Source organism: Nannospalax galili, unplaced genomic scaffold (genome assembly GCF_000622305.1).
Source record: "Nannospalax galili isolate Female #2095 unplaced genomic scaffold, S.galili_v1.0 scaffold161, whole genome shotgun sequence".
NCBI classification, from domain to species: Eukaryota; Metazoa; Chordata; class Mammalia; order Rodentia; family Spalacidae; genus Nannospalax; species Nannospalax galili.
This window is the reverse complement of record NW_008348586.1, coordinates 139,843-166,675: the sequence shown is the minus strand read 5'-3', so window position 1 is coordinate 166,675 and position 26,833 is coordinate 139,843. Positions and strand designations below refer to the sequence as shown.

General features: G+C 42.1%; 2 protein-coding genes and 1 non-coding gene across 7 annotated transcripts in view; all 3 read left to right on the top strand.

The window, feature by feature from the left end:
• Cwf19l1 (CWF19 like cell cycle control factor 1) overlaps positions 1–20,163 on the top strand; it is a 35,242-nt gene extending 15,079 nt beyond the window's left edge. For all 3 annotated transcript variants that reach the window (XM_008845548.2, XM_029569605.1, XM_017801240.2), the window contains 9 exons: positions 3,054–3,172; positions 6,210–6,294; positions 8,065–8,205; positions 9,547–9,658; positions 11,211–11,290; positions 15,104–15,313; positions 16,073–16,192; positions 17,024–17,121; positions 19,776–20,163. In XM_008845548.2, the coding sequence (XP_008843770.1) occupies positions 3,054–3,172; positions 6,210–6,294; positions 8,065–8,205; positions 9,547–9,658; positions 11,211–11,290; positions 15,104–15,313; positions 16,073–16,192; positions 17,024–17,121; positions 19,776–19,920 (1,110 nt within the window). In that variant the 3' untranslated portion in view covers positions 19,921–20,163. The remainder of the gene's footprint in view (positions 1–3,053; positions 3,173–6,209; positions 6,295–8,064; positions 8,206–9,546; positions 9,659–11,210; positions 11,291–15,103; positions 15,314–16,072; positions 16,193–17,023; positions 17,122–19,775) is intronic.
• On the top strand, positions 15,744–15,884 carry LOC115072455. The gene has a single exon (XR_003851512.1). It is a non-coding gene; the product is annotated as a small nucleolar RNA SNORA12 (small nucleolar RNA).
• Positions 20,164–23,199: 3,036 nt separating the features above from the next.
• The window catches only part of Chuk (component of inhibitor of nuclear factor kappa B kinase complex), a 30,869-nt gene continuing 27,235 nt past the window's right edge, over positions 23,200–26,833 (top strand). For 2 of the 3 annotated variants that reach the window (XM_017801241.2, XM_008845547.3), the window contains exons 1-2: positions 23,201–23,386; positions 25,981–26,075. In XM_017801241.2, coding sequence (XP_017656730.1) covers positions 23,282–23,386; positions 25,981–26,075 — 200 coding nt within the window. In that variant the 5' untranslated portion in view covers positions 23,201–23,281. Of the gene's footprint in view, positions 23,387–25,980; positions 26,076–26,833 lie in introns of all 3 variants that reach the window. The other variant, XM_017801242.2, reaches the window with a different exon arrangement.

Sequence of the window (26,833 nt, the reverse complement as noted above, 5' to 3'; positions counted from 1 at the left end):
TTTCTTTGTGTGTTCTTTAAATTCACTGAAATCTTTTATCATGTTTGTAATTGTTCTTTTGAGTTCCATGTCCTGCATTTTCTCTAGGGGGTTCTCATTGTACTCCTCTGGAGGAGTATTGATATTTGGTGGGGATATGTTATTTTGGTTTTTCATGTTAATATTTTTTCTCTGTGATTTTGACATGTGAATTTCTTTTGTAGTTTCTAATTCTTGTGTGAGACTCAAGTCTTCAAGTTTAGGTCCACTTCTTTTTGTAAACTTATGTGTCTTTGTGGTTTACTTTTTGGGCATGAAAAGCTGGTTCCTCTAAGCTTGCATTTCTCTCTTTTGATTTTACATTGGGATGACCAGATTGCTTTTGTCTTCAGGAGTTACCACAGAGGCCCAAGTCAGATGAGGATCAGATGGTCTCAGGCTTCCTGCTAAGGTCTGAATCCCTCCAGGAAAGATTTTGGCCTTAAGAATTTGGGATTGGACTGGCCTGGAGCAGGGCCCCAGAAAGTTGCTGGTCTAGGGCAGCTGGTGGCCGTGCAAAGGGAGATGGGGCGGGAAGAGGCCCCAAGGGCTCCTGGGGACTGTACTGAAGAACTGGGTTGGTCTGGATGCAAAGGATCAGGAAGTGGAAAGGTCAGCCCTGGTGTCCAGGAAAGAGGCTGGCAGGTTGTGTGCAGCCCAGGGAAGCAGAGGAAGGTGAGGGCAGGACCAGGCCCTGAGGGTTCCCAGGAGAGAGGCTGGCGAGGGCTCCCAGGGGAGAGGCTGGCATGTTGTGGGTGTCCTGGGGCCCTCCGGGCAGGGGTAAAGTCAGCACAGAGTCATGATGCAGACTTTGAGAGTCAGGTGAGAAGCAGGCAGTGCCAGCAGCTGCAGACTCGTTTATTGCGGATATGGGGCTCCCTTATACTCCCCCTCTGGTGTCCCATTGGTCCATTGATAGGTCATGTCTGTTTCTCATTGGCTCTCTGTTTCAGGCCATTTTCGTGTCAGCCGTCTCTGTCTTTTGGCAGAACACAGGTTTGCCTCAGCCAGATGTTTCTGGTGCATTTGCAGGTGCATGCACAGGTTGTTCAGGCCGCACTTCCTCCTACATATCCACCCTTTTTCTTTTTGTGAAGCTCTAGTGGGAGCCAAGATTCTTTGCCTTGGCATTGTTGGCCCCACCTCAGGGGGTCCCCAGTATTATGGACCATGCCTGTCTTAGGTTGGCTTGGTTAGCAAGCTCTTACCCGTCATTGACTACCTACCCTCAAAGGGCGACCTCCCTGGGTATGAGCCCACCAGGGTGATTGTTATACAGAGGCCTCCTGGATTTCCCCATGAGCCAGGCCTGTAGGACTTCGCCGGGAGGATCGCGGCCTTTATATCAGCTGTCTCTATGTCTTTTGGCAGAACGCAGGTTTGCCTCAACCAGATGTTTCTGGCACATTTGCAGAGCGCATGTGCTGGTTATTCAGGGCACACTTCCTCCTACATTGGTGGGTTGTGTAGACCAGGGAAGCAGAGGGAGGTAAGAGCGGGCCCAGGCCCAGAGGGCTCCTGGGGACCCCAGAAGGAACTGGCTTGGTCTGGATGCAAAGGATCAGGAAGCAGTGGTGGTTCCCTGGGTGTCTGGGGCGCCAAGACAAGGAATGGGACAGGACCCAGGCTAGGAGGAGAGACGGGCAGGGGAGCTGGGAGGGTGACTAAGGCTGGGGGAGTCAGTCATGGAGGGTGCAATTGACTTACCCCAGAGAGAGGCCTGCGGGTGGGAAAGAGGCCTGCGGGTCGTGCAGGCCCAGGGAAGCAGAGGGAGGTGATGGCAGGGCCAGAATATTTTTTATAAATAATCTTGAGGATCGGTAGCTATTGTGGGAAATGAAATACTACATAGATAGTGGCCTAAGGAAGACCTTGAAAAGGTTGTGAGAGTAGAAAGCATCAGCTGAGCCTGGGGAGGGAAATGTAAGAATGCATTTGGGGACAAAAACTGTACAAATGGATTCAGAATTATCAGTGGTATCCCAGAAGGGGTCACTGTAGATCAGCCCTTTCCAACCTCAGCACTGTCTTTTGATCAGAAAGTTCAGCAAGATATCAGGCATTGTCAGAGAGATGTTGAAAGGGAAGGGGACAGAACTCTACCAACCCATGGTTACTCTACACTTGGAAAATGAAGCCCCATCATTTTGAGGGAAGCCCTAAGAGCCAACATGAGGAGAGGGGAAGATTTGATCCAAGTTTATAAATAACCATAGAAGCTATTTATGGGGGAGAAAGCAATGTAATTCACTAACCCTTCTGATACTGCAGCTGAGTTCAAGGCCATTTTCCTACCCCTTAGCAACACCTTGAAGCAGGAAGGTACAGAACAAAAGGAAGTGTCTCTGGTTCTTAGTGGGAGGTAAACTTTGATACTTTATTTCCAGCTCATAACCTTCTCATAGAAAAAAATAATGTTGTGGATGAAAGATCACATGATTGGCTGTTCACAGAAGCCTGGAATGCTCTGGGAACAAGCCTAACATGACAAATTATTTTACTTGCAAGATTTTTAACAAACGTGTGACTGTACCCTTACATACACTACCACTTTCTTGACTGATCCAAAATGATTATATGCTTATGAGGCCCTCGAGTAGCTTACGCATCCTAGGGGTGCTGAAGGCTAGCTTTTAAATTTAATTTTCTTCATTGACTGTGACTATATGGACTCCCAGATACTTTGTAGGTATACTACAAAGTATACTGTAGAGGCACAGTTTGTGGGCTCCAGGGAGAGACCTAACTTTCTAAAAAAGGTTTATAATCTGAATTTTAGGAGTTAATATGGAGGAAGTGCCTAATATAACCTCTGGGTTCCAATCATTCTTGTTTCTCTAATCTTGATAGTCTGATACCCTTATGTGTTTGATATTTCTCTGACTGCTATAAGTATAAAGTTTACTGTGCAAGTTCTGCTGCCCACCTTTGATCCATATACAAATTTGAGTGACGTTTCAAAAATGTCATCTTATTTCTTTGCATTTCTTCCTAATTCTTGGGTCTTTGTGGGTGACCAGCTTTCTATTTACTAGGGAGAAGTAGATACCAAAAGATGTGGCTCTGCTTTGGTCTCCAGTCTTGCCACAAACTTGAAACCAAGGTATCATTTTGCTGCTTTGGAAAACTCCTATTACGAAAGGCTTCCGTATCGGTGAGTAACATTTCATCCATTCACATTTTTGAAGAGCTTGCCTTGGGTCTTCTCATGAACAGATCATCTTGTTTACTGTTAGCCGTGTAATTTCTTGGTTCCTTTTGGTACTCAAGCACTGAAACAAGTGACTCACAAGTCATTCATGTTCTCTAAGGGATTAGACTATAAGGGCCCTTAAAAGTTTAGGATCTCAGGTTACAATGCTGTGTGATCATTATAGTGCAGAAGGTCCTGCTTTCACCAGATCAAACCAATAAGTACTCTTTGTACTCTTGAAAATTCAGCTGTCAGCATAATGAATTTGGAATTTCCTTTTTTTTTAATGTCTTTTTGATATATTTTTATTTTATGTGTGTGTGTTTTGCCTGCATGTATGCAAGTGCACCTGTGTATGCAATGCCTGTGGAGGCCAGAAATGGGTGTAGGATCTCCTGAAACTGCAGTTATAGACAGTTGTTAGCCACCAAGTGGGTACTGGGAACTGAGCCTGGGTTTTCTGCAATAGCCAGTGCTCAACCGAGCTACTCTCCAGCCCCCTGGAATTTGGAATTTCATTATGAGAATGAAGAAATTCTACTGAGTTAGATGTGGTAGCTTATGCCTGTAATTCTCAGCACTTGGAAGCTGAGGCAGGGGGAGTGCTGTGAGTTCAAAGCCAGCTTAGGCCGTAGACTGAGACACTGTGTTTCCCCCTGCCAACCAAGAACTTGTATTGATTTCCTCCTTTTAAAGTTTGACTAGCTTTTGTTTTTCTTGTACTTATAAATAATTTTTGGTTAGTATAGAGCACTTTAAAACATAGAAAAACTAAAAAACTGTATCTATCCATTATATGACATCAGTTTTTTTTTTTAATTTCCTAGAAAAATGAACTCTTACTATTTGAGATGAATTTTTTCCACTTAGAGCATGTTTGTTTTTAGTTCTCACTATTTCCATTTTTTATTGCACAGGAGAGACTTGTCAAATGAGCCTCCTGTCCCATTGTCTAGCTTCAATAATCACCAACATTTTGCTAAGTTTACAACTTTTTTAAAAGCAAAAGTTGATGTTTTGGTGCTTTTCAAAGATATGATCTCATTTCTTTGTTACAACAGCTCTGTGATGTTAGGGATTGGTACCCTACTGCTACCTCAGAACGTAAGTCTAATGAGTGTTTGGTTGCTTCTCTTTGTATGTGGTGGACTCAGGGCTTCTGCTTTTTCCTAGCCCTGTAGAATCTACATATTTCACAATGGCAAAGTAAAGTGAACCCGGTATGGTGGTACATGCCTTTAATCCCAGCACTCGGGAGGCCAAATCTGGAAGATTTCTGTGAGTTTGAGGCCAGCCTAGTCTACATAGTGAGTTCTAGGCCAGGGCTGCACAATGAGAACCTGCCTAAATAAATAAATAGTAAATAAGTAAAATTTAAAGTGATATTCTACTACCTTATTTCCATTCCTCACCCCTCCCAATTAAAGTCTCTTATAATCCCTTTCTAGTTCCATGACATTATGCGTGCAGGTGTGTGTGTGTGTGTGTGTGTGTGTGTGTGTGTGCACATGCGCACACACACAGAGTTTTAAATCTAGGTTCTGCATATGCAAGAAAATGTGTTTTTTCTTTCTGAGTCCAGTTTATTTTTCTTTCTGAGTCCATTTCCCTGCAAATATCATGGTTTCATCGAATAAAGCCTATTGCCTATGTGTACCATTTTAAAAATTTTAAAAATCCATTCATCTGTTGGACACCTAGACTGGTTTCACTATTCCAAGTGAGTAGTGTAGCAGTAGACGTGGATGTGCATGTCTTTGTGGTATATGGACTCATAGTCCGTCAGGTGTGGAGCAGGTGTGGTATAGCTGGCTCATATGGTAGTTCTCTTTTTGCATTTTTGATAAACCTTCCTAGTGGCTGCACAGTTTATATCCCCCCAGCAGCGGGAAATGGATCCTCCTTCACCATAATCTTACCACCATGAGAAGGGCGACATGGAGGAGGAGGAGGAGGTATTTGGAGGAAGGAAAGGAATCAGCCAGAGGGTGTAGGGCAGGTGGCACAGGGAGGGTAGTAGGGGAGGGGGAGGAATTAAAAACCAAGTATAATGACTCATGTCTGAAAATACCATAATGAAACCCATCACTTTGTAAAAAACCAATTTAAAAAAAAGACTGTATATTGTGGTACACATCTTTAATCCCAGCACTTAGAAAGCAAAGGCAAGTGGATCTCTGTGAGTTTGAGGCCAGCCTGGTCTACATAGCTGGTTCCAGGCCAGCCAGGGGCTACACAGTAAGACCCTGTCTTAAAAAAAAAAGCATTGGCGGGGGGCTGGAGAGATGGCTCAGTTGTTAAGAACACTGGCTGTTCTTGGAGAACATCCGGGTTTGAATCCCAGCACCTACATGGCAGCTAACAACTGTCTATAACTCCAGTTCCAGGGGATCCAACAACAACTTCTGTCCTGCGCGGGCATTGCACGACATGGGTGCAATTAACTACATGCAGGCAATACATGCATACACATAAAATAAAAATAATAAATATTTTTTTAAAAAAGTATGGTGGTCACACTGGCATGTTCTTTTTTTTTTTTAAATAGCCCACTGATTCCAATTTGTGCTGCTCATATGCCCATTGGTATGTGGCCATCCACTGGAGCATGAGGGGCCACCCATGAAGAAAACTGACCCTCCCTCAGAAGCTTTCAATTTTCAATAGCTTCTTAGTGAAGGGTGGGGAGGTAATGAGCACCCTCCCCTATCATCTTGCCAGTGCTGACAGACTTGATCTTGTGCAGGTCTTATGCAAGCAACCACAGCCTCTTTGAGTCCATGAGTGAGTGCAATGGTCTTGTCATGGCCGGAAGATGTGATTTCATGTCAGTCCTCCTAACCTCTGGCCCTTACAATCTTTCCACCCCCTTTTCCATGATGGTCTCTGAGCCTTGGGGGGAAGGGCATCATACAGATGTCCCATTTAAAAATATATTTTATTTTACTTTTTTTTTTAAAGTGTGGTGGTGATCTGTTATCTCTCAAATATGTTCTAGAAACCATGTTGTTCTACAAGAAAATGCACAGCATGCCACCCGCTTCATAGCACTGGCAAATGTTGGAAATCCAGAAAAGAAAAAGGTAAAAATTTAAGTGTTTCATTTCTCTTACCCAGTTTAGTGTGGATCTTTGGCTCTCCCTGTCTGTAAGAGCCCAGCAGCCTGACTCCTTCATAAAGTTAGGGAAAGGTCAGTTTTGTAGGTCTTAGAGAAAAGCCGAGGAAGTGGGCTCAATGGTACAAAATGGTGGTTCCCCTTTCCCGCCACCTCTGTTGGTTTTGTGTTGGCCCTCAGATGATATTCTTACTTGCTTCCAGCAGCCTCATTTATCTAAATAATAAAATTCTCTCAAGAATATATGTGAGCCTTCCATGGCTTCCTGAATTATTAGTTAATGGAAGCTAGTGCAGATGATGAAAAAAAATATGCCAGAAAAGTGGGTAGTGTTTTTCACCCTGACAACATTTCTGTTTTACTAAGGCTAAAGAATATACTGTTGTGGATTGAGACAGCTAATAGCAGAATGACCAGTCATGTGAGAAAGTAAGCAGATAGCTTTTAAGCCCAATGCCTAGCAAGTTTAGATTTGTGATTTTTTTTTTTTAATTATTTTTATTTTGGCATATGAGTGTATTGCCTGCTCTTATGTAAATGCACCCATATTGTGCAATCCCTGCAGAGGTCAGCAGAGGGCATTGGATCCCCTGGAACTGGAGTTAACTAATGGTTATTAGCCACCATGTGGGTGCTGGGAACTGAACCTGCGTCCTCTGCAAGAGCAGCCAGTGCTCTTAACTCTTGAGCCATCTCTCCAGCCCTGTGATTTTTTTTTTTTAAATTGCCTTTTCAAATAGAATAATATTCATAAGAATGTCAGTCTTTTACTTAGTCTCAGAAACATAAAGCCCTTCATACTTCAGTCAGATGTGTGCATTTTTAAATTGACAAGTATTATTCATCTCAAAATTTTGTTCTAATCTCTACCCCTACCAGCAGTGTATATTTTTCTTCTTTCCTTTTCTGTACTCTCACTGGGTAGTATCAATTTTTTTTTTTTTTTTTTTTTTTTTTTTTTTTTTTTTTTTTGTCTTTTTGAGACAGGGTCCCCCTGTAGCCCCAGCTGACCTGGAACTCACTATGTAGACCAGGCTGGCCTTGAACTCACAGAGATCTGCCTGCCTCTGTCTCCCAAGTGCTGGGATTAAAAGCGTGCACCACCGTGCCCAGGTAGTATCAATTTTTTAATGTTTTTGACAATCTGATTTGTTGGAAGATAGTGTATCAAGTTTTATTTCCATTATTGTATTGAGGTAAAACATATATTTATATGTCTAAAATTTTCAACCTCATGCCATTCATTTGAGATTTTATATATATAAACACGAATTATTTTCTTCTTTGCTGCTGGTCCATAAGGCAATTTATCAACATGTACCAGAATTTGCATATACCTGAGTTGTCTGATAGTAGTTTTCACTAAGAAAATGGGAAAGCAGTGCCGTTATTCTGCTGACGAAGTTATCACAAAAGACTCAGCCACAGAAGTAATTTGTCTGCAAGACTTACAAAACAAGTCCCTATGGGTCCTGCAGTGAGACTTGTCTGTCCCTTATCCTAATCTGTGCCAGGGTAGGGCTTTGATTGGTTGCTCATTTACTTTGTTGGTCCTCATTAGCCATTGCACAGGCCACCAAAATGACATTTGCTATGCCACTGTGTATTTTCTGAGCTCAAGCAGGCTCTTAATTTTCCTAAATTTCAGATACTTTCTCTGAAATCTTCACAATAAATTAGGTTTATTACATTAGGATAAATAGCATTTTCCCTAATGTTCTGTTCTTTTTTTCTAAAGTATCTTTATGCATTTAGTATTGTCCCCATGAAACTAATGGATACAGCAGAACTGGTAAAACAGCCTCCAGATGTTACTGAAAATCCTTACAGAAAATCTGGCAAGGAGGCCGCTACAGAAAAACAAATTCCTGCCCCTGAGGTATGTTCTGATTTTGAGTGGGATTTTTCCAGGCAGCTTGCCCATTCTAGGTATACTTTTCGAGGTTATAGTTTAATATGTAAGGTAAGTTTAACCTAGACTTACAAATTTTTGTCCTCTTTGCAAGTCAACAATAGTATTTAGAAAGTCTTAGATTGTAATTAAGCTAATTTTAAAAATTGTATTATGGGCATTGTTTCATGTTGTCTTTCTTTGTTTACTTGATTGGTATGTCGAGGTTATAGTTTTATATATTGCTTTTCCTTGTCCAGAGTTGATTATTCTCAGCATTTTAGGCAATGATCCATTGATAGGAATGCAATTTATGATTTTATAATTTCTAATAGAGCAATAAGATTTACTTTGAAGAGGTTTTCTTAGTGTCAGACTTTTAGAAATTAAGGTTTCCCCCACTAAAGCAAGGGCTTTCAAGTTCTCATGCGAGGGTGCATGGTCTGCTTTCTCTGACTTTTCTGTCCACTCAGAGCACTTTTCTGCCTCCCCTTTTTACCTTTTGCTCCTGACTCTCATCTTTTTTTTTTTTTTTTTTTTTTTTTTTAAGATTTATTTTTATTTTTTCATTTATTTTGGTCTTTATGAGACAAGGTCTCTGTGTAGCCCCAGCTAGCTTGTAACTCATATTTAGAGAAGGCTGGCCTTGCACTCACAGAGATCCGCCTGTCTCTGACACCTGAGTCCTGGGATTAAAGGCACACACTACCACACCCAGCGTTAAGATTTATTTTTATTTTACAGTGTATGAGTGTTTTGTCTATATGTATTTAAGTGCACCTATGTCTTGCAGTATGCCCATGGAGGCCAGAAGAGGGCATCAAATCCCTTGGAACTGGAATTCTAGATGGTTGTTAGCTGGGTGGGTACTGGGACCAAACCCTGGCCCTCTGCAAGAACAGCCAGTGCTTTCAACCTCTGAACCATCTCTCCAGCCCCTCTTCTCATCCTTTTAATTAAACTTGGATCAGATTTGTTTCACCTATGAATTCATAGGACCACTCCATGTCCATTGGTAGAGAAAAGAAAAAGAATTTAGGTGAGTTCATAGTGTTCTGGTTTAGGCAAGAATTGTTCTATACCTTGCATTTTAAGTTATTTTTTCCAGTGAGATGAATTTGGTAATAGTTTGGCAAAGTATGCTGAGATGTGAAACTGAAGAATCCAGGCATCAGGGTTGGGAAGATATTTTTCTACCCTATATCAGGCAGGAAGGGCTGAGAGGAAACCTAGATGTGATGTGATGAGAAAGCTCATTTTGTTTGAGTGGTTGGCTGCTTCTCTGAAGGCTAGCTGAATAACATACTCCTTTCCCTTTGGCCATTCCAGAAAGAATCAACCTGTCAATTCTTCTTTGATTTAAATGAAAAGCAGGGAAGGAAGCGTTCATCTACGGGCAGAGATAGCAAGCCTCCTCACACCAAGCAGCCACGCAAACCTCGTAAGTACCACGGTTCCAGAGGTCCCCTTTGTGAGCAGCTCTTATTTGAGGTTTGTTTGGAAAGTGGCATTGCTAAGAGAGCATTTTCCAGCAATGAAAAATTGTATGGAGTCATTAGGCGCCAAGTGGATATAGAACGGTATAAAAATGGCCTGACTTGGCTGTTTGAGACTCTTCTATGAGAACTATAGAAGAAGCTCCTTTCCTTTGTCTTTGTAAAACGTGATAAAGAGTGCGAAACCAATGTACATTGATAAAATGATACAACTCAAACTGAGGGGAAGAACTTTCAGGCTGTTTCATTGAGATCTTCTTTCTCTACCTTCATTTCAAAGATGAATTTGGCTACCCAACACCTCAGTTCAGTGTTTGCTCGTGGTAGCCTGTGGCCACTTGCATGTTACTTCAGTCAATATGTGATGATCTATTTGTGACTCACGTGTGACTTGGTTATCAATTCAGAACTCTTCTAGTAGAGGTTTAGTTTCGTTGAAAATGGTGCCAGGGTGTGGGAGAGTCATAATGAGGAACACAAGTCCAGCCCATTGTGGCAGTGCTATATATATATAGTGTCATTACAGTGTACATATAGATCAGGTAATGATAAATTCTCTTAGAAAAATAGTTTTTTTATTTGGAGCTGGAGAGATGGCTCAAAGCACTTGCTGCTCTTGCAGAGGGCCTAGGTTCTATTCCCAGCACCCAACATAGCAGCTCTGTCACCCTCTTCTGGCTTCCAGAAGGACTAAACACACACACACGCACATGCACCCACACGCACAAAACACACCCCCAGATATACATACATACAGGCAAACAAGAGTTGTAGAAATAAAAATAAATCTTTTTTAAAAAGAGTATATACTATTGCAGAGAACCCAAGTTTGATTCCCAGCACCCACATTGGGTGGCTCACAACCATTTGTAACTGTCGTTCCAGGGAAATCCGGTGCTTCTGGCCTCTGCAGACACCTATACTTATTTGCACGTAACCATACACAGTCACACACCCATACATAAAATTAAAAATAAAATTAGGGCCAGGCATAGTGGTGCATGCTTTTAATCCCAGTACTTGGGAGGTTTGTAGAGGCAGGGGCAGGTAGATCTCTGGGAGTTCAAAGCCAGCCCAGTCTACATAGTGAGTTCCAGGCTGGCTGGGGCTACATAGTAGACCTTGTCTCAGAAAAAAAAGGCCTGCTATGGTGGTACATGCCTTTAGTCCCAACACAACAATCAGGAGGTAGAGGCAGGCAGATCTCTGTGAAAGCAAGGCCAGCCTGGTCTACGTCGCAATTTCTAGGCCAGCTGTGGCTATAGGGAGACCCTGTCTCAAACCAAAAAGAAAAAAATTGTTTTGTTATGGGTACATGCATGTCATGGTGTGCATGCAAGTGAGGTCAGAGGACAACTTTCAGAGTTAGTTCTTACTTGGTAAGCACTTTAACCTGCCGAGCCATCTCACCATTTCCAAGGATGAATTCTATAGGGGTTAATTATATTCTGTTGTGATTGGACCATAATAAATAACTTGGCTTTCTTTTTTATGAAGCTCAGCCTCCAGGACCGTGTTGGTTTTGCCTTGCCAGCCCTGAAGTGGAAAAGCATTTGGTGGTCAACATTGGCACACATGTGAGTTACGTCCATAGATGCATGGCAGAGAAGGAAATACCTATTATTTGGTTTATACCAACTTTACTAAGTTTGCTAATGAGCTACATAGTAAGTTTACCCTTTTTTGAGACTGGGTATCCTTGTGGCCCCAGCTGTCCTAGAACTCACTATGTAGACCAGGCTGGCCTCAAACTCACAAAGATCTGCCTGCCTCTGCCTCCCAAGTGCTGGAATTAAAGGCATGCACCACCACGCCTGGCAAGTTCACCCATTTTTAAGTATATAGTTCATGAATTTATAGTGAGTTTACTGAATTATGCATAATAGTTTTAAAACATTTCCATCCCTGCATGTATGTAGGTGCACCTGTGTGGTGTAGTGCCTGTGGAGGCCAGAAGAGGGCATTGGATCCCCTAGAACTGGAGTTACAGATGATTGTTAGCCACCTTATATAAAGTTTGCTGATGGCATAGCTACAAATTGGTAAAAAGGGAGAAAGCCTGCTGAGTCCAGAAAAACTAAGCAAAGTCCATGTGTCTTATTTAAGGGAGAAACATTCATGTAGGTACTATTTATACATTTTAGATATATCAAGTATAGGACAGGTTAGCGTTTGAAAGGACAAGAACAGATTGGGAAAGTGGGAAACCATTCACAAGAACTTGAAGTATTGCATTAGAGGTAGGAGCAGCTACTTAGTCTAGACTTTAGTATCTAAAGGATGTAGATCAGAATAGAAGAGCTGGTGTTTATGGCAGTGACCTATGACATGAAGAAAAGGCTAGACAGCTCAAGCTTCTAGAGTAACCTTTTAAAACAAATGCAATAAAAAGTGTACCCAGATGGTGGCTAACAACCGTCTGTAACTCCAGTTCCAGGGAATCCAGTGCCTTCTTCTGACCTCCTCGGGCATTGCATGGCACTGGGTACACTTACAGTCATACACATAAAATGCAGGTAATACATTCATACACATAAAAATAACAACAAAAAAATTTTTTTAAGTGGGAATTATAAAAATTAAAACTTTGGGGCTGGAGAGATGGCTCAGGGGTTAAGAACACACACTGTTCTTGCAGAGGACCCAAGTTTTGTTCCTAGCATCCATATCAGGCAGCTTCCAGCCATCTGTAACTCCAGTTCCAGAGGAATCCAGCACCTTTGGCCTCTGTGGGCACCTACATTGTGGCCATGTCCTCCTGCACCCCCCCCCCCACATATACACACATAATTAAAAATAAAGTGTTTTGGTGGTGGTAGTGTTTTTTTTTGTTTTTTGTTTTTGTCTTTTTGAGACAGGGTCTCCTTGCAGCTCCAGCTGGCCTAGAACTCACAGAGATCTACCATCTTCTGCTGAGACTAAAGGCATGTACCACTATGCCCTGCCTAAAAAGAAAATGTTTAAAGAAATTAAAAGAATACCTCCAAGGATTTGAGGAGGGTGTATTTTGTTTTGGAGGGATGAGGTGCCCCTATGAGAGCCTCCTGAATAGCTGGGAATTACAGGTTTGTATCACTATGCCCTGCTCCAGAGTTTTTTTGGGGTTTTTTTTGAAATTTATTATTATTTATTTAATGTGTATGAGTGTATTGCCTGCATGTATGTAAGTGCACTCATGTTGTGTAGTGTCTGCAGAGGTCAGAAGAGGGCATTTGGATCCCCTGGAACTAGAGTTATAGACAGTTAGTTAGCTGCTGTGTGGGTGCTGGGAACTGAACTCAGATCCTCTGTAAGAGCAATCAGTGCTCTTAACTCCTGAGTCATCCAGTCCCTCCTATAAGGTTTTGATGAACTTTTGTCACCTGGAAAATTAATTTTGTGAATATGTTTAGTTTTCTGCCACATAAATCAAGGATGAGTATACTTTTTTGTTTGTATTAAGGAGTCTGTCACTAGACTTTTATCATTCAGCCGTAGCTTTGGACCCACCACACTAAACGTATACTTTAAATTAGTTCTTATAAGTACTCGTAAGCCTGTATTGATGCTCACTGGCCCTTTGCTCACTCAAAGTGTCTTCCTTAAAAAAAAAAAGTCCATTTGTACGTTCCTGTGGGCTTTGATGATTTTGGTTTGTTTTTGTGGTTTTTGAGACAGGATCTCATAGCCCAGCCTGGCCTTGAACTTGTTATGTAGCTGTGGTTAGACTAACTTTCTACCTCCCAAGTGCTGGGATTATAGGCATATGCCATCTTTCTTAGCTTATGTTTTTCTTTAATTTTGTTTAAGATTTATTTTTATTTTATGAGTTTTACCTGCATGTATGTAAATGTACCATGTGCATGCAATGCCATGGAGATGAGAAGAGGGTATCGGATCCCCTGGACCTGGAATTATAGATAGTTGTCAGTCATCATGTGGGTCCTGGAAACCCAGCCCTGGTCCTCTGCAAGAATAGCCAGTGCTCTTAACCACTGAGCCACATCTCTAGCCCCCATGTTTCTGGTTTTAAGATTTATTTTATTTTCTTTTATATGTATGTGTGTGCACATGTGTGCCTGATGAGGCCAGAAGAAGACATTGGATCTCCTGGAGCTGGAGTACAGGCAGTTGTTAACTGCCAGGCATGGATGCTAAGAACTGAACTCAGGTCCTCTGTAAGAACAGCAAGTGTTCCTAATGACTGAGCCATCCCTCCAGCACCTTGGTTTTGACAGTATTTTTAGTTGCTATTAAAGATTGACAGTCATTGTTGAAAACCATAGTTTTTTGCCTCTGGATATATCTGAGCTTGAAGTTTCTTCTTCCCCTAAATTAAGCTGTATGGCTTCTTTTCACTTTGTATGATTTAGTCAGCACCTTACAGCTATAAGAACTCAAAGCTAATTTTGCTCCAGCTTTTTTGTGAACCCAGAGGTGTACTTAGGGGTAGAGATGTTGGATTGGATGTTACTAGGAGGAAGTAAGTGCTCATTTTGAAACAAGAATGGTATCTTTCTGTGGTTGAAGAGAGTGATAGTAACTGTCCTGGTTTGTTCTTCATTGCTGTGACAAAACACTCTGACCACTACCAACTTGGGGAGGAAAGGGTTTATTTAGCTTACAACTCCCAGGTTGCAGTTCATCAGGGAGCCCAAGGTAGGAACTCAGGGTAAGAACCTGGAAGCAGAAACTGGAGCACAGGCCATGGAGGAATGCTGCTTACTGGTTTGCTCCCCTGGCCCCTGCTCAGCTTGCTCTCTTATCCAACACAGGCCCACCTGCCCAGGGGTGGCACTACCCACAGTGGGCTGGGCCCTCCCACATCACTCAACAATCAAGAAGATGCCCCTCAGACATGGCCACAGGCCAGTCCAATGGAGTCAATTCCCCAGTTGAGGCTCCCTCAACCCAGGTGTGTCAAGTTGACACTAAAGCTATCCAGCACAGTAACCAAAAATTATTCTCAGTTTTGGATCCAAGGAAGGATGCACCAAATGGTCATTGTTCTGGTCTCTTTCAGCTTTGGCGTTTGAAGCCACAAGCCGCCTTGTGTGCTTCCAGTTCATTTGATAGTTGTGTGGAAATTTGGTATACCTGATCTCATTTTTCAGAACATGCTTAATGAAGTTGCTATTCTAACCTTTAATCAAATCTTAATATATAAGAATTTCTGTTAAGAACATCTTGGGTTGGGCACAATGGTATAGGCCTGTAATCTTAGCCTTTAGGATGCTAAAGCAGGAGGATTGTGAGTTTGAGCCTGGCCTGGGCAACACAGAAAGACCTTGTCTCAGAAAGAAAATCCTCGTGTACCGTCAGCGCATCCTGTGTGTAGAGGTTTTTCTCTAGGAAAAGTCATACACACACACATGTATAGTCTTGCTGTCTTGACTCTGATTCTTCTGCAGTGCTATCTTGCCTTGGCCAAAGGAGGCTTATCTGGGGACCATGTCCTTATCCTGCCCATTGGACACTACCAATCAGTTGTGGAGCTTTCAGCAGAGGTGGTGGAAGAGGTCGAGAAGTATAAGGCCACCCTGAAACGCTTCTTTAAGAGTCGAGGGAAACGCTGTGTTCTATTTGAAAGAAATTATAGGAGCCATCACCTCCAGCTTCAGGTGGGTGTTTTTCTGCCCAGAAACATGGAAGGCGCTGTGGGGACTTGAGATTGATAAATAAATGTTTGAACAGTTACTGACTTACACATTTAGTTTTGATTTGATATTTAAAGTATTTAATGATCTTCATAATGATATTAAATAATGTTCATGTAAAAGACAAAGGGTGTATTCTGTTAATCCAGTGATTCCATAGGGAACGACTTAGTGGTGATAAGCGAATGGCAGGATGGTGTGTGCTTTGTTTAGAAAATGAGTGAATAGTTGAGAAAGTTTCCAAGGCAGATGAAGACATGGGCTGTGATAGGGAAGACGGGAGTATTTTGCATGGAAGCCCAGCATGAATGAAGGTTTAAAAGTAGGAAGTAGTCTTCTAGCTAGCATGGGGCTAGTAGCTTGGAAATTCTATGATTATGGGTGATTTGTTTATTGTTGTGGTAGCTTCTTTCTGGTGCATTTGTTAAGTTTTCAAATGAGCCTGATTCTGCCACATACATTATGTAGGAGCTGGCAGAGGCTTAAAGACGAAGTGGTTTCTCTTGAGCTTGTCCTCAGATTGGCTCCCATATGTGGAAGGCTATCTCATAAGTTTAAGTCCTATAGACAGGCTGATGGAAGCTGATTGTCCTGAGGAGACTTTCTGCTGAGGGGTGTTTCTTTACCCCTGTGATGGATTTGCTCTTTCTCAGAGACTGTAAAGGCATAACCTCTTTAGGACCAGTACAAAGACTTTCTCCTATTCCCCCCAACCCCACCCAGGTCATTCCTGTTCCACTCAGCTGCTGTGCTACAGATGACATTAAAGATGCCTTCATTTCCCAGGCACAGGAGCAGCAGATAGAGCTGTTGGAAATTCCAGAGCACTCAGACATCAAGCAGGTGAAACAGAAGGAGGTCGTGATGTTCAGGGAGGAGTCAAAATCTGTGGGTCTTTTGTTTTTTGAGACAGGGTTTCACTGTGTAGCTCTGACTGGCCTGAACTTGCTATGTAGACCAGGCTGGCCTTGAACTCACGGGGATCCACCTACCAAAAACTGGTTTTTGACATGTTGAGACTGAGGCACTGTCAAGCCATTCCAAAAATTCTAAACAGTAGATGGTTTAGTTCTAGAATATAAGATGCTGGTTAGAGAAGAAGGCATTTTTACCACAAAGTCTTAGTGCTTCCCTGGGAAGAATAAGAAATTAGACATATCTTAGGGCCTGGGAGATGGCTCAGTGGAGACTTGAGTTTGATCTCTAGCACCCATGTATTTCAGTGCTGAGGAGGTAGAGATGGGAGGATTCCTGGGACTCTTGGGCCAGCTGGTCTAGTCAAACCAGAGACCTCTAGGTTCAGTGAGAGACCCTATCTCAAAACATAAGGTGGAGAGCAATTGAGGACATCCAACATTGTTCTGGCCTTCACACACATGGATACACATGCATGTGTAAACACATTCACAGGAACACACACACATACACAAAAATAAGAGGAAAAAAAAGAAATTAGACACTAAGGTAGGAACATAATAGGATGGGTCCCACTGGGAGAAGATTGGACTTTAAACCTCTAGTCCTGTCAAGCAGTTTGGAATCTATACCATCTCACATATCTTTTTTCTTATACTTCTAGAGTGAATTTTTGCTAAATTAGAGTTTACAAAAATGACCTAGGGCTTTAAGTTTCAAAGTTCTGTTGCGTATCCTCATCTAATTCTGTTTCTTTAGATTGTGCAGCCAGGGACAGCGTATTTTTATGTTGAACTTGACACAGGAGAAAAGCTCTTCCACAGAATTAAAAAGAATTTCCCTTTGCAATTTGGAAGGTTTGTATTTTTTCATTCTATTCAATATATTTTCACTAGTTGTACTATTTAAAAGGTGATGGGAGCACTTGGGAGGCAGAGGCAGGTGGATCTCTGTGAGTTCAAGGCCAGCCTAGTCTACATAGTGAGTTCCAGGACAGCTGGGGTTACAGGGAGACCCTGTCTCAAAAAGACCAAAAAAAAAAAAAAAAAAATGGTGAAGGGTTTCTTTGACAGTCAATAAAAAGCCAAATAGAATATAGTCTGTGCCTAAGACGCTTATAGTTTTAGGGCAGATCATGGTTATAGCCATGTGATGCAGAGCTTGAACAGTATATGACTTAATTTTGAGGATCATTATACTTTAGGGCTCATTTTTACTTAATGTACAGCTTCATGAAAGGGTTGAAAGACTGGGGTGAGGGCATTCCTGCCAGAAGTAAAGTACTACTGTTGAGCATATGCTGGGCCAGACACTGTGCCAAAAACTTTATATGCATTGCTTCATTTAACTTTCACAGCTCTATTTGGTATACACTGTCAATGTGGAGAATTATGCTCTAGAGCAGTGCCCAAAAGAATTGTGTACACAGATGAAAATGCTTTATAAATCTGCATTACTATAATAATCACTGGTTGCATACAGCTGTTGGACACTTGAAAATGGAACTGAGGGGTTGATGAGATGCCTGTGTAGGTAAGGGTGCTTGCTACCAAACTTGATGACTTGAGTTTGATCCCTGGGACCCACATGGTAGAAGGAGAGAACTGACCCCCACAAATTATTGTCTGACCACACAGGTGCCATGGCATGCATGTAACCCCCAGACATACACAAATATAATAAGAAAATGGGACTGAAAAACTGAATTTTTAATTTTATATAATTAGAACTTAAATTTCAATAGTCAAATCTGGCTAGTAGTGTGGCTTATGGGTTAAGTAGCATGCCATGGTTACACAGTGGTAGGTTCAAACCATAGTCTGGTGAAACCCAAGATGAAAGGTCTTCAACCTCATTATTCTGTAGTATTCTAAAAGCCTGGATGAGGCTTCTCTTCTGCCTCTTATATAAGACAGAATATGACTGCAAGACCATACAAGGACCATAAGTTAGTCAAAGATTAAAGACAGGAAGTTGCAACAGTGTGACAGGAAGTAGAAAATGTACATAGTGGGTTATCTGATTGTGGTCTCTGATTTGCAGGTGTTTACCCTCTCCTTCAGTGGTTAGAACTATGCTTTAAATGAGCCCTGAACTATTCTTAGACAATTTGGAAAGCCTCTAAGAGAGTGCCCCATTGATAAGTCCATCAAATATAGTTGTTTACATTTTCAACAAGATAATTGATAAATGAGAATAAGAATGTTATATGTGGGGCTGGAGAGATGGCTCAGTGATTAAGAGCACTGACTGCTCTTGAAGATCCAAGTTCAAATCCCAGCACCCACATGGTGGCTAACAACCGTCCTTATCTCCAGTTCCAGGGTATCCTATACCCGCTTCTGTCCTCTGAGGGCATTGCACGACAGAGGTGTACTTCCATACATGCAGGCATAACACCCATACACATAAAATAAGACAATTTTTTTTAAAAAAAAGCATGTTATATGCTTCAAACATCTGACTTTATTTTTTGTTGTTGCCTTTACAACAGATGTAGATATACATCTCATATATATTGAGGACATAGGCATGAGATTGCCAACACACACAGGCATGTAAAGCCTACCAAGTGGTTTTATGATCATCATGATAATTATATTTTCAACATTTTTTCAAAATACTAAGGTATAGTTGATACATTTTATATTTAATAGGAATATATGAAGAAACAAGCTCAAGGTTTTCCTGGCAAGTTAAAATTTGAACTTAGGTCCTTTGACTTTTAGAGGACTAATGTAATAGATTTCCAACTTCCTTATTTATTTTACTGTCATAGTTGAACCAAATAATTATTTCTAATACATCAAAATAAGTAAAAATAAAAATGCAAACAAATAGACATTGTTGGGTATGTATCAATACGTATTCTTTATTTCTGAGAGCCAAAATAAGTTTTCTTCACATTGAGCTTCTCTTAGTGTATCTGTACAGATGAGAGACCCCTGGAAGGACAGACAGGGGAGTTTTAAGTCAGAGTGGATATGACAGATGACTCTGCACATGCCCTCAGCCAACTCTTGGTCCAACAGGAATCACTTTAAGGCAGGATATAGTCACATACAGGAAGGTGCTCTGATAGTATTACCTCTGTTCTTTACCAAATCCTTACTTGCATTTCATAAGTGAGGAATCAAGCTTAAAGATGGAGTAATATACAAGTCATAGACGGCAAATAGCAGAGCTAGGAATGGAATTCACTCTGATTTTTCTAATACCAGGGCCTGTCCTCTGTCTTGTATGTGGTGCTCCTTCCTAAGTACTAAGATTGTGGTTCCAAGTTGTTCCAGGAAAGGACAAGTAAATGGGGTGGAAGAGGTCACTTAATATGGTATGATTTCTATGGATAGGATGACAGAGATGTCACTCAGGACAGGAGAGCAGTATGTGCAGTCAGAAATCTATATGTTGCTTTAGATGATATTGAAAGCAGTGGCTAGAGAGGAGCAAAGGAAAGGGTAGGGTTTGAGTGCATGCTCCCCATTTTCACTTCTCTATACTCTTTCTGCAGGGAAGTACTAGCCAGTGAAGCCATTCTCAATATTCCTGAAAAGGCTGACTGGAGGCAGTGTCAGATCAGTAAGGAAGAGGAGGAGACCCTAGCTCGCCACTTCCGCAAAGACTTTGAACCCTTTGACTTCACTCTGGATGACTAAGCAAAGAGAAGTAAGGACACTAAGAACTTCACAGGCAATCCTTCCAGCCTGGTTTTTAAAGTGAAACTACATTTCCCATGGGGAGCTTCCCTGCCTCCTTTCCTGTATTCCCATGGAACCTGCTGGTAGCAAGAGGCCTAGGACTGAATATTTTTTGAGAAGTCATTTCGAAGATGAAAATTACATGTTAAAAGAAAAGATACCACTGGGAGTGGTGGTGCATGCCTTTAATCCCAGCACTCAGGAGGCAGAGGCAGGCAGATCTCTGAGTTCAAGGCCAGCCTGATCTACATAGTGAGTTCCAGACCAGCTGAGGCTACAGGGAGACCCTGTCTCAAAAAAAAAAAAAAAGAAAAAGAAAAAGAATGGATATCTACACATATATAAGGACAGCTATGTTTGTCTACATCTTCACAAACTTAAACTGTTGAAGCTGGGTGTGGTGTCTCATGCCTGTAGTCCCAGAATTTGAGGGGTTGAGGCAGGTGGCTTGCCATGAGTTCTAAGCCAGTCTGAGCTATGGCCGACGCCCCCCCGCCCTGCCCAAGAAAACCAAAAATAGCCTCCAAACCCTGTAAACTCAAATAAAACCTGATTGCTTTTATATAGTTGATAAGTGTCTTAAATCATGTTGTCTATGACCATTGAAATAAAACTGTGTGTGTAACAGAGACCAGAGCTTTAGGCCCAGCTATGATCCCAGAATCACACAGGGTAGTTTCTCCCAGAATAGTCCATGGTAGAGAAGACACCTGTGGCCTTTGCTATATTCTCCCAGAGCATCATCCTATTCACACAAGAGTCCATGCAGTCTTTTAGGTATTTAAATCCAGCGTGCTGGGCATTTTTCTTAGGTTCCAAGAGTATAGCCAATGCCCCAACATGGTGCCTGTTGTTCCAGACTATACAGTCTAATTGGGAAAGGGAGTAGGCTGATTCAAGACAAGAAGATGAATTTTGCTTTGAATGAATTATTATAGATGCTTAAGATAGTTAAGTAGGGGCTGAGGAGATGACTTAGCAGTAAGAGTGTGCATTGCTCTTATAGAGGATCTGAGTTCAGTTCCCATTACCCATGTCAGAACTCAAACTACCTGTAACTCCAGCTCCAGGGGAATCTGATGCCTCTAGCCTTCACAGGCACATGTATTCATGTGCACATATATACACATAATTTTTTTTAAAAAGATAGCTGAATTTAATAGATATATGCAGAGTGCTGTTAGATAATTTTAAACCTCATGCAGCTCTGGGCTGGTGATGGACCTTTAGGGATTATGGGGGTATAGACCACAAGTGAAATTGTGGAATGGAGGAAAACAAGATAGGGCAGATACATTCCCAAGGTAAAGATGACCTTGATTTAATAAATGCTTGGAAATAGTGATCCAACAAAGCACGTGGAAGAGCAGTGTGACAGGAGATTCTGGGCCTTTGAAGCCAAATGAGAAATGATTGCTCTTAAAGAGTGGGCACTTACCCAGGCACAGTTTCACTTAATTCTCATAAAATTTCTGTACAGTATTTCATTTTGCATGTGGAAAAAAAAATTTTTAAAAACAGTTTTGGAGACTCATTATTGTGGAGCATGGGATCAATCATTCCAGAATTAAAACCAAAACCAAAACCCCCAAACCTTGAGCTATGCAGTGTTCTAAGAACTGGAATGTTTAAAAAGTGAACTCATTGTATACAGGAAGCAACTTAGTTGGCCCAATCAACTGGGGTTTTCACTAACTTCTGAGAATTATGACTACATCTTACCTGTAGAAACTGGACATCCACTAGCACTACTAACTCTGTTGTACACACAGAAAATGAGGTTTTATACTATTTTATGACAATCCTCTACACTCTACTTAGCTCTAAGGGTTGTGTACTCAGAGGCTCATTTGCTATTACCTCCAAGTCTGATATTTCAATTCCATGGGAACCTTTAAAATTCTGGAAATTAACTTCTTTCATACCACATGTTATCTGTGCCGACAACATTGACCTGCTAGGTATCACAATGCTCAACCTTGGTTGCATTGATATTTGAGAATTTGATTCCGTACTGATTCTTATCATGAGTTATTAGCTTCCCTAGGTTCAGCCCATCCTGATGGCACAGTCCTGTAATCCTGGTGAGGTGGAGGAAAAGCAAGTTCAAGGCCAGCCTGCTCTACAAGAGAATCTGCCTCAAAACAAAAACACCTATGTTCCATAAAGCCTGAAGCGGATTCAGCCCATCCTGATGGCACAGTCCTGTAATCCCAGTCCTGGTGAGGTGGAGGAAAAGCAAGTTCAAGGCCAGCCTGCTCTACAAGAGAATCTGCCTCAAAACAAAAACACCTATGTTCCATAAAACCTGAAGCAGATAAGCCACTCAATCGGAAAAGTGGGTGCCACTTTCCCTATGCAGTTCACCATTCAGAATCATGTCTGGTTACATCAGCAGCAGCCCCCAAGTTTATCTTTGCAGCCTTGCAGAACACCCCAGAAACAATTCCCACAACGAGGAATAACTGGGCTGGGAATCCTAAAATGGCTACTTGATTAGCAAGATCTATAAGGTATGTAGGGAAGCTCACAAATTACAGAATATTTTTCACGCCAGAATGACGTTACATCTGAGTTCTTTACAGGGGGTGGGCATTTAAAACAGGTGTATAGGAAATCATAGTGAACTTTGAAGGTTAATGAATCAACAGGCCAGTTGGTTTAGGATTCCTTCGAATTCTTTCGATTCCGAATGATTATGTGGCCTTTCCCAGTGCAGGGTCAGCCGGCAGTAAGGTTTGAGGACTGATGGCACGGCTCTGAAAAACGATGAAATGTAGAGGGAGTGGGTACAGCGAAGTTTAGCAAAGCATGCGAAAGAGACTGGTTTGCAATGTTATCTGAAGTGGAAGTAGGGTTTGGAAAGAGATCTTATTTTAAAAGAAAAAAAAACCCACACACAGAGATCTTATTTTAAAAGAAACACAACACACGGCTTACCAGGCATTTAAAAAGGTACAGAGCATTGCGCCTGTCCCCAGCCCAGGAAAACACACACACACACACACACACCATACACACACCATACACACAGAGCATTAAGAAAGGTATAGAGCATTGCGCGTTTCCCCAGACACACACACACACACACACACAACCATACACACAGAACACACAGAGCATTAAACTCTTCCCCAGCCCGGTACCTACTGGGTGGGATCCCCGCGCAGCTGGAGAGCGGGGCGGAGCTTCTGCGGGGTGGGGGGAGGGGTCGCCGGAAGTAACGTGAGTCTCGCGAGAAGAAAGACGCGCGAGCCTTGGCGGCCCGGAACCGGCCTTGGACCCGAGGCGACCCTGAGGCCGCTCGCCCTCCCGCCCCATGGAGCGGCCCCCCGGTCTGCGGCCGGGTGCGGCCGGGCCCTGGGAGATGCGGGAGCGGCTCGGCACCGGCGGCTTCGGGAACGTCTGTCTGTACCAGCACCGGGTGAGGCGGGGCGCGCGAGCTGCGGCAGCGGAGCTGTCGGGGCGCCGGGCTGTCACGGAGGGAGAAGGGGTTGCGCGCCCGGGATGCGCGGTGGGCTGGAGGCGAATGCGGGAACCTTGCTGCAGAGTGGGGTAGCCCATCCCGGCCGTGTCTCGGGCGGTGGTGACTCCGCTGTTCGGTAGGGGCGAGGGTGAGGATTGACCAGCTGGTTGGTGTGACGCCGAGAGTGTGGATGCAGAGTGTCAGTGTGCGCGCGAGTGAGCCCGAGCGGGTGAGAAGATGTGGCTGAAGGAGTGCGTGTCCCCGAGTGATCGGTGGAGATGACTAAACGAGGTCCTTCTCCACGCTGAGTCCAGGTTTTGGAAACATTGCCCGACTTTGGAACTGGTGCATTCTAGCCAGGAAACGAACGCTGTGAAGCGAGGTGGTGAAAGTGATCCTTGCTTCCAAGCGAAAGAGGTAGCCTGCAAGTTCAGGGGCTTTGTTCTGTGGAAGACAGCTAGCTAACGTTAGACTTGGGAAGTCCGCTTTGATTTAATTAAAAATTTAACCATCGTAACAGCAAATAGGTTTTTAAAAGATTTTTAACCAGTGATCACTTTGTTTATTTTAATTTATTGTTATTATTATTTGTGGTGCAAGAGATGGAACATAGAGCCTTACACATGCTAGGCAATGGTCTAGCACTAAGTTACGGGTCCTCAGCCCCAGTTAATCATGTTTGAGTCATGTGTCTTTTGCTATAAATATTCAGAGGGGACACGCATCCACTAACCATGTACAGGTTTTTTTTTTTTTTCTTTTTCATGTCATTATTAATTACTTCCTAACTTGAGCAAGATATTGTAGTATTTACATGGCATTTGTATTAAGATTACAAGTAATGAGATGATTAGAGAGGAGAGGCTGTGTGTAGGTTATGTGTAAATTCTGTGCTATTTGATGTAATGAACGTGAGCTTCTTCAGATTTTAGTATGCTCTGGAGGTCCTGGACCAGTCCTCTGCATGCTGAGGGATAACTTTACTATGTTCAGATACATTGTGTACATGCTGTATATAACATTCCTTTGCCTGGAGAGTCATAATCCAAATTAGAAATCCAGTGAAAAACCTCCAAAGAAATAGAGACACCAATATTTTCTAACTTTTTATTTTGAAATATATATCATATATTGTGTTAAGTATATTTATGTTGTTGTACTACAGTCACTGCTGTTCATTTCCAGAATGTTCTGGGGTAGTGTGTGTATGTGTATCTCACTGTGTTACCCAGACTGGCCTTGAACTCATGATGTTCCTCTCAGCCTTCCAAATAGGCAAAGTTACCACACCCAGCTTGTTCTGATTTTTAAAAACAGATCTTTTGTTGTTAGACATCTATCAACGTTCAAGAAAATACTCTCACTGTGTGAAAAGATTGAGTTTTACAGAGTAGGTGAAATATAAATCAAGGAGTTTTGAAGGATATCTTGGGGTGGAATCTTAATGAAATAGATAACTTCCTGTCTCATATCAGAATTTAAGGGCTTAATGTTAAACGTTGAAAGGAGTGGGCTGGAGAGATGGCTCAGCGGTTAAGAGCACTGATTGTTCTTCCAGAGGACCCAAGTTCTAGTCCCAGCACCCACATGGGCGTTCACAACTGTCTGTAACTCCAGTTCCAGGGGATCCGACACCCTCTTCTGACATCTGCAGGCATTGCGTGCCATGGGTACACTTAGCAACATGCAGGCAATACACTTATACACATAAAAATTTTTAAATAAATAAAATTTTTTAAAACGTTGAAAAGAGTGAGTATTGTGATTAGGCTGGCCTGAATTCTGTATTATTTTCTTTTTTCTCTATACATTTTAAACTGTCTTGCTTTAGCCTCTTTCCTCTTCTGATCCCTACTTGAGATTATCCCATCTGAGCTGTTTTGCCCCCACCTTTTTTCCCTTTCAGCTGTTGGGTACTGCTCTCCCTGTTCACATGCAGCTCTTACCACACCTCTCTGTCAGAGATGACACATTTTGGAAGCTCTTCGGAGCTTTTCTCATTTGCAAACATAGTATATAGCCTGTTTGGTTCTGACTTCATTATTAGTGTTGTCTAAATATGATGAAGTCTAGCCATTTCCTGTAATATGCATAGGATAGTTTTAATTTCAGTCAGAATTGGCAAAGTTACAAGTCATAAGCAATAAGTTTTGGGTTATTTTATAGATACACAAACAGAAGTACGATCCTTTGGAGTTTCCCCGTGTCATTTGAAATCTAAAGAGTAAGATAGAATTTTGGAGGGCTTTTTTCTTTTTTTGCATTAGACTTAGTCATATCAAAACTATTCCTTGCTGAGGAAAGAGGGAACCCTGAGTTTTCCTCCTCATTCTGACTATGCTAGAGTTTGGGGTCCTTGTTTGTCGTGTTGACTAAGCTTGGAGAAGGGGCTTGTTGGGGAGATGGGATCTAATGATGGCTCGAGAGAGCTGTGGATAACATTTAATTAGTAAATCTAAAAAGACTTTCCCTGGGTTCACATTTCTTGATTGTAAAGTAAATCTGCACAAGAGCCTAATTTATTTATATTTATTAATTTTCTATTTTGACAGGAGCTTGATCTCAAAATAGCAATTAAATCTTGTCGCCTAGAGCTAAGTACCAAAAATAGAGAACGATGGTGCCATGAAATCCAGATCATGAAGAAGTAAGTGTTCTTGATAACTTAGATGTCTTTAGTCCTACAGCCAACTGTTAATCATACGGAAAGAGGCCAGGGATCCACTCTTGTCAAGATCTTTTGGATACACAATTTTGTCATTAGTGTATGTGTTGCACATCAGATAATAACATCACATTTTGGTTAAGAAAGTGACTGGGCATGGTGGCACCGCCTTTAATCCCAGCACTCTGGATGCAGAGGCAGGCAGATCTCTGTGAGTTTGAGGCCAGCCTGGTATCCATAGCGAATCCAGGCTAGCTGTGCCTACAGGGAGACCCTGACTCAAAAAGACCAAACAACAAAAAAAGAAAGTTTAGCTTAAAAATTAGCTAGGTGTATCTGAATCTTTCTTCTGGATATTGGACAATTTTATGACTAGTATGTAAGTTCTTCTCATTTCTCTTGTACTTACTTTCATTAAGTGTGTGTTTGTTGCTTTGTAAACAATTACCCCAAAATTTAGTAGCTTAAAACTGTAAATATTTAGTGTCTGTAGTTTCTGTGGCTTAGGAATTTGGGACTGAGTTAACTCTGTGGTTCTAGCTCAAGGCCTTTTTGGAGACATCTTAAAATGTTGACTAGAGCTCATTTATGTGTAGGCCTAACTAAGGCTAGAGTATTCACTTCTAGGCTTACTAAAGGAGTCTCTCCATAAGGAAGTGCAAATGGCTTAAGGGCATGGCAGCTCACTTCCCCAGAACAGTGATTTGTATCAGAGCAAAAAAGCTGATACATCTCCTAAG